This window comes from Jaculus jaculus, chromosome 10 (genome assembly GCF_020740685.1).
Source record: "Jaculus jaculus isolate mJacJac1 chromosome 10, mJacJac1.mat.Y.cur, whole genome shotgun sequence".
Classification (NCBI taxonomy): Eukaryota; Metazoa; Chordata; class Mammalia; order Rodentia; family Dipodidae; genus Jaculus; species Jaculus jaculus.
In genome coordinates this window covers 94126261-94141199 of record NC_059111.1, presented here as the reverse complement: position 1 = coordinate 94141199, position 14939 = coordinate 94126261, and the positions used below count along the sequence as shown (strand labels likewise).

The following is a 14939-nucleotide window of genomic DNA, read 5'->3' as shown; positions in this document are numbered from 1 at the left end:
CTTGGTTAATAGAGAAAATAAAAATTCCCATTGTTTTCAGTGACGCCTGGTTCTGAGTGTATAGGGCAGAGCATACTCTAAGAATACAGAGCTGTATTGTCACTTTGGAGCTCCTTCTCCTGCCAGCAAGTCATTTCACTTGCCAAGGAAAGACCGCCTTCACCTGCTTTTTCGTAGAGGTAAAACATCTAAAAGATAGCATCAGTCTACTCCAAATTTATGAGATCTACTTTCTCAAAGAAATTCTTGGTAGGAAACATGTTTTTGCTTATATCAGTAAGAGTTTCTGTCTCAGAGGAAAGAATTAATAAATCACACCTTTAATATTTGATTTAGATCACATTTACCTGCCAAAATTCATATCACCACCAGGCAAGTCATGTCAAGAGTTTCTCCTGCTACTGATGGAACAGAGACTGTGCAGAGTGAATATAAGTAGGGATAATTTTAATTTTGGGCTGCCAAGGTGCTTACAGACATAGGAGTGATGTGCCTTCTCACAAAACAGTAGTTATCTAGTGAAGGGCCACCTTGCAGTGACATCAGCATCTTCTCTCATCTTTTGTTTTGGGCTATCTTTGTTTAATTGGAATACTTTTGTTTTGTTTTCTGAGGTAGGATCTCACTCTAGCCCAGGCTGACCTGGAATTCACTAAGTAGTCTCAGGGTGGCCTCGAATTCACAGCGATCCTCCTACCTCTGCCTCCCCAGTGCTGGAATTAAAGGTGTGCACCACCATGTCCAGCTTAATTTTTGGTTTTATTATTATTTACACATATATACTAAATATATATGCATATAATGCACTTTGATTATAAAAAATAATAAAGCTTGCTTCATGAGTTTGCATGTCATCCTTGCGCTGCAGTCACTGCAAAACTTCTGTGATGTCCCAGGTCTGTAAAAGCAAGCGCTTGGCTCCTGAGTAAAGTCTTCTTGCCAGGATTTCCTCCTGTCCCATGCAATGTGAGAACTTAGCAGAGTTAGCAGACAACACACACACCTGTTTTAGAAATAAAGAATGTACATATACTTATTTGAACCAAATTTAGCTCTATGATTAAAAAATATAGTCAATGTAAGCACATACCACAATAAATTTGTAGGGTTAACCAAATGACACACTTAACAATTGATGGCATTAAAGTATTAACACATAATTAATAACAAGATAGTATCAAGTCCAAGCTAGTACTATCTCAGGATAGCACATGCAGCATTCTTCTCCAGTCATGGTAAGAACACTATTGCCAGATGATGTGTAAACTCAGAATTCTTAGAGCAGCTTGGGTTCCGCCAGTGATGCAGACACTATTGACAGAATAATTTGGAACACCTTGGAAGAGATTACAGCTAGATTTTTCTGTGTTTGTGTGTGTGTGTGTGTGTGTGTGTGTGTGTGTGTGTGTGTGTTACTGTGCATATTGTGTATGCAGATGGGTGTACCCCAAACAAAGTGTCCAGAAGTGAGAGGAATACAGGTCCACCTTATTTCACTGAGACATTCTCTTACCAAACCTGAACCCCTTCTTACACACCTCTTTTTTGCTTCTGTTTTGGTTGAACTGTCTGACCTGGGAGCCCCAGTTACTGTCTGTACTTCCCTCCGCGCTGGGGTTTCAGGGATGCATGGCCACACCTGGCTTTTCGTAAGGACGCTGGAGGTTGAACTCAGGTCCTCATGCTTGTGCAGCAAGTCCTCGTACCCACTGAGCCATTCTCCAGGCCCCAAGATACAGCTCTATTGCATTTTCCAGAATTTTTCAAAAATTCCACTTGCCAAGCATGGCATGGTGGCACTCGCCTTTAATCCCAGCACTCAGAGGCATAGGTAGGAGGATCACTGTGAGTTTGAGGCCACCCCGAGACTACATATCTAATTCCAGGTCAGCCTGGACCAGAGTGAGACCCTACCCCGGAAACAAAACTAAACAAAAAAAATTCTACTTGTCACTTTGAATGGCAAGCTAAATAATATATTATTATTTTTTGTTGTTGTTTATTTTTATTTATTTATTTGAGAACAACAGGGAGAGAAAGTTGGAGAGAGAGAGAATGGGTGTGTCAGGGCCTCCAGCCACTGCAAACAAATGCCAGATGCATGTGCCCCCTTGTGCATCTGGCTTACGTGGGTCCTACTGAATCGAACCTGTAACCGGGGTCCTTAGGCTACAGGCAAGTGCTTAACTGCTAAACCATCTCTCCAGACCATAATATAGTCTATATACCCTTATATTCTAGAAACCCAAGTTTCTAGCCCTGAGATGATTTGTTGCACCTGAGAGAACTTGTGGGCCCTGCAGCTTCAGGCGGCCCCCAGAGATGCTGGGTGTGGCCTGGGCTCCACAAGTGGCTGAAGCAGCTGGCCCAGGGGCCTTTGCCCAGCAGCTCATAAAATAGTGGTGCAAGAGCCAGGGGTGCTTCCTAAAGGTGAGGAGCTGGAGTACAGGCAGCCCTGGGGGATCATCTGAACCACCCACTCCATTCCTCGTTTTCACTTTTTACAAGGTCCTCTCCACTCGCACTCAGGAGTGCACATCTCCACAGTGCTGCAGAAATCGCCTCCAAAAGCAGCTCGGAGCTTCCCATCGTGCAGTGGGGACTGGGCATCTGGTCAGCAGAAGGCCTCTGTTGCAGCTGGAGGGGGTTCCCACAGGGCAGTGCTTAGTGGTAGCTAAAGAAAAGGGCAGATTGATTTTCCTAATGTGGGTCTGTCTCCCCCTAGCTCTTTAACTTCTCCTCTGTGCCCCCTCTTCTGTTTAACTGCCATTTCATAATAGTCGTCCTGGTGGGGAATATATTCTTCCCTGACACAGCAACCCAGTCTTGGAAGCTTTTTTTTGTCTTTAATGACTGTTCTTGCATTGCTACATGTTTTTCATTATTGAGTCAAAGAGAAAATGAAGATTGTCATTACATCAATAAGGTCTACATGTTCTGTAATGTCATTTCAAGGTAAGTGTATCACCAGAGCACAGTTAATCATTGCTTCAGACTAGACTCAGCAATGGAGACATAAAAGTGAGGACAAAACTTTGTAGAGAAATAGAATATTTCCATAGTATCCAAGTATCTCCTGCAAGAGACTAAGTATAAGAGGACAAATAAGAACTCTGTGGTGGTTTGAATGTAAAATGAACACTTGGTCCTCAACTGCTTGGGTGATTGTGGAACCTTTAGGAGCTGGAACCTTGCTCACCAAGGGGGCCCTTGAGGTGTTACAGCCCAGCCCTGTTTACCATTTGCTTTTCCCTTCCTCTCTCTGCTTTCTCCCTGCTGACGTGACAGTGTACGCTGGTTTACTGCTCCTGCTATGTTTTCCCACCATGGTAGAGTCTCCCTCTGGAACTGAAAGCCAAAGTAGACTCTTTCCTTCCCTAAGCTGCTTCTAGTTAGGCATTTGATCACAGTCACAAGAAAGGAACTAAGAGAGTGTGCTGTGGAGAAACCCCACAGGTCCTGCCTTCATCACACGATCAAGGCCAGCATCAGTAGGAAGGTGTGTGAGCATGAAGTGGCCCTGAAATCTGCACAGAGAAGAGCACCTTGCATCTGTGAGGCTCTTCCCCATTGTGAGTGAGCTCAAACCAGACAGAGGAAACATCATTTTATAAAGTGTCTACCCAGTATCCTTCAGAAGTGTCAAGGGAGAAACTGCCACAGCTTAGAGGACACTGAAGAGCCATGACAATGGAATGTTACATGGGAACTAGGTCCCAGGGTAGCTGTGAATATGGCCCAACACAAAACCATAAACTTAATGAAAGCATTTTTTGAGATTATATTTTAATTGTTTTGGTAACTCCATTGAATGGTTCTCAGATGAGAGCTCTGTAGATGGTGCTACCATGTCCTGATACCATAAGGTTGGGTACACCTGAGGTTGAGTGTTAAAATCTACTACAGCTACCAGTTTCAAGTAGTGACCCTTAGTTAAGTTATTGCTCTTAATTGTTGTTCTGTGTACAGAATGTTAGCCTGAGAAAAGCTGAGTGGCATGTGAGGTCCTGCTCTTATCATTTGTTGTTTGCTTTTATTTAATGTTTTATTGACACCCTTCTTGTATATAGGCCGTATCCCATGATCATAGTCTCTGATCACCTTTCCTCTTTCTCCACCCACATCTCCCTCCACTAATCCCTTCTTTCCAACTAGTTTCCTATTTTGATGTCATTGTTTTTCCCTCCTGTTATGTAGGTCTTATGAAAGTAGCATCAGCCACTGTGAGGTCATGAATACCATGGCACTTTTGTGTCCATAAGACAGCATTGCAAAGGACAGCTCTCATTCCTTTGCTTCTTGTATTCTTTCCCCCACCTCTTCCACAATGGTCCCTGAATCATGGATGGTGGGATAGACATGCCTCACCTAGTGCTGAACATACTACTGTCACTTCTCAGTACTTTGGTCTTCCTAGTGGTCATTACTATCTGCAAAGAGAAGCTCCTCTGACCAAAATTGAGATTAACATTAGTATCTCTGCACAAACCTAAGTTTTTAGAGGACAGTTTGGTGGGTATAATATATCCATTTAGCCAGAAAATAGTAGTAGCTTCCCCCCTACGGCTTATGACCTCCTCAGCCATAGGCTTTTGATAAGGTTTTCAGTATCAAGTCATGAATTCCCTACCATGGAGCAGGCTTCAAGTCCAATCAGAGAGCAGTTGGTTTCTCCATAACAGATGTGTCACCATTGTACCAGTTGGCACATTTGGCCTGGCTGCCCAGCTATAAGGCTAGAAGAGTCCACTGCTGTTCTTTTTTCTGTAAGTCTAAAATCAGTACACAACAAAATAGTAGAAAAATACATTGTGTTGTGTGAGTATAGAGAGATAATGTATAAGAATATATAAATTTTCAATCAGCCAACATCTTCAGCATGTACTGCTCTCTTCCAAACAGATGTTTTTATGTTCTATCCAAAGGAAAGTACTTGCTGTTAATTAACCCTTTTGTAGAAAGAGGGAAATAATACAGCATTTGTATGGCTTTAAATACTTAAAATCAATGTCATTTTGAGAAACAGAACAGTCAGCCCCGTATCTATAATATTTTCTTTCTTTGTGGCACTCTGCTCCCCTTTTTGTCCTTTCTGCCACCACCACAAAACTGCTGCCACTAGAAGATTATCACTTATATTCATTATTTTATACTCTTCCAGGCCACATAATTGCATCCTGTTATGTATTTTGAACTTACCTCTCCCCTCCCTCCCTCCCTCCCTCCCTCCCTCTCTCTCTCTCTCTCTCGATCTCTGTCTCTCTCTGTGTGCATGTGTGTTTCATTCTCTTTTTCTACTTTATATAAATTTCCACCAAACACCCAAAGTATTCTTCCATTGGCAGATGCATTGGAGATCTTGTTTTGGTTTTGGTTTTGAGTGTGTGTTTTTTTTTTTTTTAAGTATTCTCTGAGGCCAATGAACAGCTCTAGTCTTTCTAAACTTCAATACCACTATTTAGTTTCCCTTCCTTTCTTCCTTTGTTAAGAGAGAGCAAGAGAGGAAAGCTAGAGAATTGGCATGCCAGGGCCTCAGCCAATGCAATCAAACTCCCGATGCTTACGCCACCTACTGGGCATGTGCGACCTTGCATTTGCCTCACCTTGATGTGTTTAGCTTATGTGGGATCTGGAGAGTAGAACATGGGTCCTTAGGCTTCACAGGCAAGCACCTTAACCGTTAAGCCATCTCTCCAGCTCACTATTTACAGTTTTTAACTTGGCACTATGGCCTTCATAATAATTGTTCTTCTTTCATATTAAACCAAAAAATCTCTCTGGGGGAATTTGCTAGATGGATGTTACTGAGATAAGCATCTAATATTGAACAGAAGAGTAAATTTTTTTTTTTTTTTTGAGGTAGGGTCTCACTCTGGTCCAGGCTGACCTGGAATTAACTCTGTAGTCTCAGGGTGGCCTTGAACTCACGGCGATTCTCCTACCTCTGCCTCCCGAGTGCTGGTATTAAAGGCGTGTGCCACCACGCCTGGCAAATATTTCGATTAATTAAACATATATATATCTTGAGTGTCTTTGTATTTATTCCTTCAGTTAGGTTCCATTGTGTAATGGTTAGCACTCTGGACTCTGCCTTTATTACCTCAGCATTTTTGTAGCATTGGCTCCTGGGGACTTTTGTTAAATTTATACAGATTTTTGTAGAGGAGACTCATCACCAAGGAGGCAGTATGTAGCCTAACTAAAGCCTAAGGCATGTTTTCAGAGGTAGGGTCTCACTCTAGTCCAGGCTGATTGACTATGTACTCTCAGGGTGGCCTCAAACTCCTTGCGATCCTCCTACCTCTGCTTCCCAAGTGCTGGAATTAAAGGCGTGCGCCACCATGCCCAGTTTAAAGCCTAAAAGTTTAACGTGAGAATTATATGCTAAGCTTGAAGCCAACATGTGTGTGTGTGTGTGTGTGTGTGTGTGTGTGTGTGTTTACACTTAAGATTGTAGGAGAAATTTTGATTCAGTCAGTAGTCATTCTCCTGTGGTTTGTATTAGGAGGAAGAGGGGATCCCAGTCATATTAAGGTAGAAAGAAGTCTTGTCTTTCGTGTATCACTTATTTCAAAATTGTGTCCAGAGTAGAATTCCTCACGCCACTTACTTCCCTCTACAACTCTTTTATTTGAATGTTGATCTTACTCTGCAGAACCCTGACCAGTTCCACAGCTCCCATGTATCTTCCTTGCTTTCAGTAACAGCTTGGGCAAAGATGAACAGTGCTAATTACCATCCATATCTCATAGGTTATGAACACTGGAAAGCTAGCCGAGGAAGGTTGAAAGACCTACTCAAGGTCGCAGGATAGAACCAGAAAGCAGATCTTGTCCAGATGTTACACTTGTGGTGTTAATAAGCACAGGTATTAATCAGGATGTTCATGCTTTGCCACCATTCAGTGGCTGGTTCAGTAACACAATGCCTGCTTGACAGTTAATCACGGTGATTAGGGAGTCTTCCGCCACTGCTAGTGAGCTTTGTAACTGCCTTTGTTGCTGCCCTCTTTGCTAAACATGTTCAAAGAAAAGCCAAACATAGCAAAAACACGTGTCGGGGCTGGTGTGGATTTTTAAAGGAAGAAAATTGTCTGACGTGAAATGGATAGGAGGGTGCCTACCCTAAACCTGCAATCTCTGAGAAGACAGAAGACTTGTTGATAGCTTTAGACCTACAGATGAATTAAAACCTCTCGGCATATAGGCTGGTGTACTTGATCACTCAAACAGCACTTTTCAGAAATGCAGAAGCAGTGCACTTAGAATATTGTCTTCATGTCAGAAATGTACCTTTATGCTTGAAAATGATAAAAAATTACAATCGATCCCTACAACTGTTCTGTTCATCTTTATTGATCAGGTGCAAGAAAGATAAATCGTAGCCCAAATAAGATTATAGTAAATGTTAGCATCGTATGGGACTATAGGTTGATAGAGAGCCATTCATCATCTCAAATGGTGACCTGTCCATGGCTCTAGCCACCCTGGGCCTGCTGTCTAATCACATGCCTATTGATTTTATCTGCATCCTGCAAACCTGGATGTGACTGTCATTGGGCAACCCAGATTGTTAAATGCAAAGGGGTCGCTGGTGTGAAGAGGCTTTCATTTTCATTCTCTCACCAACCAACAATGATTTATTAAAAAAGAAACTACCCCAAGCCATGCACGTGAAACTTGAGTGATTAAGGGATGAAGGGGTGCGGTAGAGCTCTGTATTGTGTTTGCACAGCCATGTCTTTTTCAGGAGAGTCACTGAGTCTGAGAGCTCGTGGAGTCATTTAGGCCACGCCTCCTTGTAAGACTGGTTTCAGAGTAGCCAAGTCAGTGCTGCCCCAGGAAAGGCATGGCTTTGCCAGCACGGCTTGGTTTTTGTTGTTCAGGAGTTCATGTTACCGTGCAGCCTTGTTTCCTACTAAAACCCCAGGACTTCCCTTTCATTCCTGCTGCTTGTTACACATGTGGGTGATCTTTTAGTTGTGTGAAGCCAATAGAACAAATTCTATCCCACCTTGACAGGGCACTATGTAAAGAACCGTTAGCGGCTGAGTGATTAGCACACTGGTAAAATACTAGTCAAATGTGATTGTGCATGAACTTTATTGTTTGATCTCCCACATCCTTTGATCTTACAGTGATAGATTCTACATGATGTAGATCTAAGTAATCTTTTAAAAATGTTAGGATTTTTCTCAGAAAGATCAAATAATGATGCCTTTTTAACTAGGAACATTCATAATGAAATTGGGGCCTATCTCAGTGTACGACTATTTAAAGACTAGTCCTCCATATATTTCTGTAAATATCCATGCTACTTAGGCAAGAAATCCTTCTACTATTTGACTAGGTGGGGGAAGAAAAAAAAAAAAAGCTCTTTTTTTGGCATTGAGTCTTCCGCACATGCTGTCTTCCTGGCTAGTGAAACCTTTGTCAATCTTTGTCCACAGAGCTCAGAGTTCTACAAAGTCACCACCGAGCAGTATCAGAAAGCTGCTGAAGAGGTAGAGGCAAAGTTCAAGTAAGTTCTTCGTGCTGCCATAATTACTGTTCTTAACAAACAGAAGCACAGTTCAATGCTTCGTGCATAGGAGATAGTTATGTGGAGGAGGAGATGTTTGGAAATGTTTTTCAGAGGTCCAGATGTGTGGCCATGTTATCTGCTATTCTGGAACATTTGATAAATGCTTGCTGCAACTCAGTCCATTTTACGAACTAAGAGGAAAATGTAAGCAATGGTAATATTTTCATGTCATTCCAGTTTACAAGCTGGAATGCCTTTGATTATGAAGGTGATAATAAATTGCTACCTTTATTAATGGAAACATGGAAAATATTCAGTTTGCATAGTAAATTGATAGGCATGTCCAAATTTGGATTTCTGCCTTTCTCATGTTTAAACTATTTTTATTTCTTCACATGTACCTTGAAAGCATTTAAATCATAGACTTTGCCTTACCCTTGATTATGAAGGTGATGTTAAATTGCTACCGCTATTAATCCTTGGGATGTCTAAATGAGTGTTCTGTAATTGATGGATCAAAGCGCCTGCGACCCATAGCCTTATACATTCTCTTTACTGCCAATTCTCATATTAGGTAAGAAGACATTATTCATATTTTTTCCTGAGTATATAAGTGATTCTATTGTAGAATCCCCCATTAGTAGCACATGTGCAAATTAGTGAAGCAAAAAAAGGTGTTGTGACAGGTTTCGTTAAAAGATTGCGTTGGGCTCTGACCTTCTTCCTTATACATGTTTATAAGCATTTGATAAAATGATTAAACCTTTAAGGTAGAGTTATTAGTTTCTGCTTCAGTGCAGTTTGTGTGGTAATGGATATTAGTGTTACTCTAATGATGATTAAAATGAAATTTTTTTAAAGGTGGCTTGAGGAGTTTACACAGACAAAAACCTTAGGTCTTACATAGCAAATTATTTTTTCTAGGGGTAGTGGAGAGAACATAAGTCACAATTCCTTTTTCTTTTTCTTTTGGTTTGAGACATGTTGCCCAGCCTGGCCCCAAACTTGCTATGGTAGGTGAAGCTGTCCTCAAACCCCTGATCCTCCTGCCTCTGCCTCCTGAGTGCTGGGCTACAGGCATGATCTTAATAACTTAGATAAAGGGCTAGAGATTTAGGTCAGTGGTTAGAGTGCTTGCCTAGCGTGCTGGCCCCCCTGAGTGTGATCATCACCACTGAATACAACCAGGCATGCTGGAACATGCCTGTAGTTCCAGCACTTGGGAGGTGCAGACGGAATTGTTTAGTTCAGCATCAGGCTCAGCTACATAGTGAGTTCAAGGCCCGCATGGGCTACATAAGACAATCTCCAAAAAAAAAAATTTAGGTTAGTATGTGGATATAGAATTGATGGTGAAAAGTACTCTACATGTTTATTTGTTGATGTTCTATGTTCATCTTTTTCATCTTTTCCCCTCTTTTTTTAAAAAAAAAACAAACACATTTTTCTACGTAGGGTCTCGTTCCAGCTGTCCTGTTATTCACTACGTAGTCTCAGGCTGGTCTTGAACTCACATTGATCCTCCTACCTCTGCCTCCCAACTGTTGGGTTTAAAGGCATGTGCCACCACACTCAGCTTTCCCATTTTTAAGTCTTTTTGTTCTTGTACTATGAGAACTTTTGACTTGGTATTCTGGATGTTTCTCCATTATAAGATGAAAACTATAAAAATAACTAAAATTTAAGATAAGTTAATCTATGCAAACTAGAATGATCCATGAAGTTTTCAGTAGAAGATGGTATTTGGTTGTAGTTTGGGAAAGGACTTGACTAGGTGGAAAAGGAAGAGGTTCAGGAAGAAATCATGCTCTATAGTTGGTGGATAACAACTTGAGTAAAGATCAGGGGCTTGACTCAGATTAGTGCCAGACAGAGCTGTCATTCAGACACCAGCTGCTAGGTTGAAAGTTTGGGCTCTGATTGGCTTTGTGTATGCAAATAAGATGAAAAGGGTAAAGCAGAAAGCTTGCCAAAATGGGGGGGAGGGCTGTTGAGTGACAGATTGGGGAGAGGGAGGAGGAGGGTAGAGGAGAGAAGAAGTATGGTTCCTCATAAAGTTCTCTGCCAATCACTCAGCCCTCCCATTTAGGCAACAAGCACTGAAGAATTTGGGGGAGTTTTTACTTCATTTTATCGAATGGAAGTAGGAATTATTTTTATGTATCTTGGGTTGATTGTAGGAGAGAGGGATGCATTTTAAAAAAATATTTTGTTTTTATTTATTAATTCGACAGAGAGGGAGAGAGAGAGAGAGCGCGCGCGCGTGTGCCAGGGCTTCCAGCCACTGCAGACAAACTCCAGACACATGCTCCCCCTTGTGCATCTGGCTAACGCGGATCCTGGGGAATCGAATCTGGGTCGTTTGGCTTTGCAGGCAAATGCCTTAACATCTAGGCCATCCCTCCATCCCCAAGAGATGTCTTTTAAATAGCAAGTTGAAGATCAGTGTTCTATACTCGAGGAGAGGTCTTAACCACCATAAAAGGAAAGAAAATGCAGATTTTTTTTTTTTTTGAGACTACATGTGACTAGCAATCCATACTGCCGGCACCTCCTATCCAGATAACTAGAGATTCTCAAACTAAGGACGTGCAGGCTATCATCTGAGCCCCTGAAGCATTCTAGATACTAGTGAGGCCTTGTTGTTCTGCTTCCTCTGAATGTTCTCGTTCATGGAGCTCCTATGTGACATGCCCCTCTGTGGCCTGCTGCTTTTGAGGAGGGTCTTCCTATGTGCGGCTGAGACTTCGTCCCACAATGGGAGGAAGACAATACAGAGGATGATCTCAGAGACCTAAAGTTCTGCTGTGATAAGACGGCAACATTCCCAATACTACTAAGTATTACGTGTCACTGATTCAGTGAGAATTAAAGGACTTAAAGATGATTTATGCTGTTTACTTTTTCCTGCAAGAACTCTTCTCCCATAATAGCCTTCAAATTTTAGCTGTAAAATCTAAATCGCTGAGCAAATTCACCAATTTTTATATCTAGCTTTTATTCAAAAGAAATACCTCTTCTTTTTCCACTCCAACAAAAACATCATATTGTGCTTATTGCTGAATCTACCATATAGAGTAACCCATGGTACCATTTCATAGCTATGTGGTATGGTGCCATGATAGTTTCTATGGACAAAAATTACGGTCCTCATTGATCATTTTGTTCTACCTGGCAGTTAAGATCTTAGAATTAATAGTGTTGCATGGGAACGGAGGCGGAGCTCAGGGTAGAATGCTGTCTAACATGTCTGAAGGCCCCAGGTGCAGTCCCCAGTACTTCAGAGGAAACAAAAAGTCACACTTGTAGTGTTTAGGACAAATCTAACACAAAGTAAATGAATTAATGTTATATTTTATTATTATTCAACTAAAGTTAAGAAACAGTATGCCATCGGAGACATTTCTGTATGTGTTTCCACACAAAATCTCGAATCTGTTAGCCTCCTAAATAGAACAGCAGAAGAAATATAGACCCTTAGGGCCTGTGGTCTGGCCAGGACCACCAGCACTTAAAGCATGTGTGACAGTCAGCTACCAGTGAAGCAGTCGGGGCTGCCGGGGCTGTTTCCTGTCAGCCTCAGAACTGGTCTCTCCAGTAGGCTGGAGCCACTCCACCATGCCTGTACAACAGAAGAGGTTACCAGCAAGCTTATGAACACATGAGTGGTTGTGAAAGCTTGAAGCAAAGGTTGGGTGTAAAGCATCTGTCAAAGAAACATGAACACTTCAGAGGCGGTATGGACAGTGCAACAACAACTTGTTATCAAACTGATAGGAAACATTTTACAGATAAGCGATAGCTCATTCCCTTGCTGTCCTTTAAATAATGAAATGACCCAATATTTACCTTCCATTAGAAAAACAAAAAAGTGTGGAAAGTAACATAGATCTCTGAAAATATTTCTGGCATCCTTTCATTAGAAGCATAGCTTTCTGATGTGGCTTTAGCACTTGTAAAGAAGTGATATTCGGGCTGGAGAGATGGCATAGCGGTTAAGGTGTTTGTCTACAAAGCCAAAGGATCCCTGTTTGATTCTCCAGAACCCATGTAAGCCAGATGCACAAGAGGCTGCATGCGTCTGGAGTTCGTTTTCAGTAGCTGGAGGCCCTGGCACACCCATATTCAATCTCTATCTCTCCCTCTCTCTCAAATAAATAAATAAAAATAAAAGAAGTGATATTCTACGAATGTGCACTTGAATACAAGTAATAGTTCTTGATATGTCAGCTTGATGAAGGAATTCCCATTTTCTTTCTTGATTTGTTTTTTTTTTTTTTTTTTTTTTTTGATTTTTGTGAATTTTTTTGAGGTAGGGTCTCGCTCTAGCCCAGGCTGACCTGGAATTCACTATGGAGTCTCAGGGTGGCCTCGAACTCACGGCGATCTTCCTTACCTCTGCCTCCCAAGTGCTGGGATTAAAGGCGTGCACCACCACGCCCGGCCCATTTTCTTTCTTGAATGAAGTCCTTCAAACTTGACTTAAAATCTAGGCTCATAGGAAGAAGCTTGAGTTAGCCTTCCCAAATATTAAAAGATTAGTTAGCTGGAGGAGTAGTTGAGGTGATTTTAGTGTCTGAAGAATGCTGTACCAAACTCAGATAAAATGGACTTTGTGAGTGCTGCCGTGTGTTGAGTAGACTTGTCCCCCACCTCAGTTTACTCACCATCTGATTTTATTTACTCACAAAACAAGTCCAAAGCGCTGGAAGCCTCAGTGAGTCCCACCTTGGGCTGCCTCATTCCGCGAAGCTGTCTCGTGACACCACACATTGCATTCCTGTGTGCCCAGCAGCACCTGAACCCCCTCAGCCCTGTGAGGGAACAGGCTCTTTCTGTGGTAGAGCTCTTTGAGAGGCCCCGCTCTGTAGGGCCCGCGTTGGCAGTACTGGTCCGTTTCCTTGGGGGCGCACTTGAGTGCTCTGAAGCTAAGGATGAGCAGCCCGCAGGTTGAGCAGGGTGTCTCCTGTTCTCTGTAATTACAGCACCGTCCACACACAGTTGTAAGCAATGGTGCTTAAAGAGCCAGCTTAATTGGCTGTAAAATAATTAAATAAGGTTTTGACTGGCAAATTTATAATTCTGTTAGATGCCTAAGCCAGTGTGCCCAAATGTCAATGTGACTTCAATTTAGAAATATTAGATTAATAGGACTAATTGTACTGCAAGTGCAAAGTGTACTCTGATTAATAGTCTTAAATCTCTTCTAGAAGTTTAGTCAGCTAAATTTATGTTACTTACCTTTCTGCCTAAACTTTTAATTAAAAGAGGCTTCAAATGTTTAAGATGCTATTCACTGTGCTGCTTTTGAGTTTCCCTGAGGTGAAGTTCTTGTGATTTTGTTTTTCAGTGACTTCACTGCCTTATTGAGTCACTGTCCTCTCAGAAGGATCGACATTACACACTGTTGTCCTTGCATTTGTGTCTGCAGCTGGCAGGGCCCTGCACACGGGCTGCTGTACTTATCGATGTCTACTGAACACTTACGTTAGTGCTGTGAATGGGTCTAATATACCAAATGTACATGATGAATGTTTTATCTCTGATTCCCATTGATCACCTTCAAAGTGATCAAATGGTTTATCTCAGTAAGACACTAATTCACATTGATCAAATTCTAAATGACCAAGTCGACTTGGTTTCTGCTGAACACAAATTGTATTAAAGCGACATTATTTGAACATGCTGTCTTTTCTCATGCAGGAGTTATGTTACCAGCAGTTGCATTGTAACTAGAGTTACTGTATTATAAAGATGTCACCTTAATAATGAAAAGTTTACACCAGAAGAAAGAACTGCAATATTCTGGGAATAACAGGGCTTCAGGCAAGGAAGGATTTAGGCTTTTACTAAGTAATTAAATTCTGCATTTGTATTGGGCCTTTCTTACCCATTTTTTAATTTGAAGGACCATGAGCAAGAAATATAACAGCTTTAGTGATGACATTCAATGCTCTATGGCCCTTGGAACCAAGCAACATCTTGATCATTCTGTAAGAGACAAATTGAAGATGCAAAATCCCAAATAAAGCATATATACCTGTACCCTCTATGCAGATACTTTCTTAACAGTTCAGGGTTATTTGCTGGATATTGTTTGTTAAATCAACTTACCTATGTCAACCTCCATTGTATTCCATGTGCCCTGTGGGATGTGAAAAGGAATTTAATTCTGAAATTAAAAGAAAATGTTTGTACTTACAAATCTACATTGTGGGTAAAGCTGATAGCAGATGCATGGTAGAGTGAAGCATGTTATTTAGAGCGTCCAGTTCCAGTCAGGTTGATTACCGTGTCTTTGGCATACTGTACTCCATCTTCCATCAGGAGGATGTACACAGTAACTGTCACACTTTTTATGGTCAGCAAGCCAAAAGCCTTAAAAGTTATGAGAAAAGTTGTTCCTGATGTTTGTG

The 14939-nt window shown here is 41.6% G+C and overlaps 1 protein-coding gene across 4 annotated transcripts in view; it reads left to right on the top strand.

The window, feature by feature from the left end:
- The window catches only part of Chchd3 (coiled-coil-helix-coiled-coil-helix domain containing 3), a 290084-nt gene that overhangs the window by 230289 nt on the left and 44856 nt on the right, over positions 1 to 14939 (top strand). For 2 of the 4 annotated variants that reach the window (XM_045161120.1, XM_045161119.1), the window contains one exon: positions 8450 to 8520. The exons of the other annotated variants lie outside the window; for them this stretch is intronic. In XM_045161120.1, the coding sequence (XP_045017055.1) occupies positions 8450 to 8520 (71 nt within the window). The remainder of the gene's footprint in view (positions 1 to 8449; positions 8521 to 14939) is intronic. 4 annotated transcript variants of the gene reach the window in all.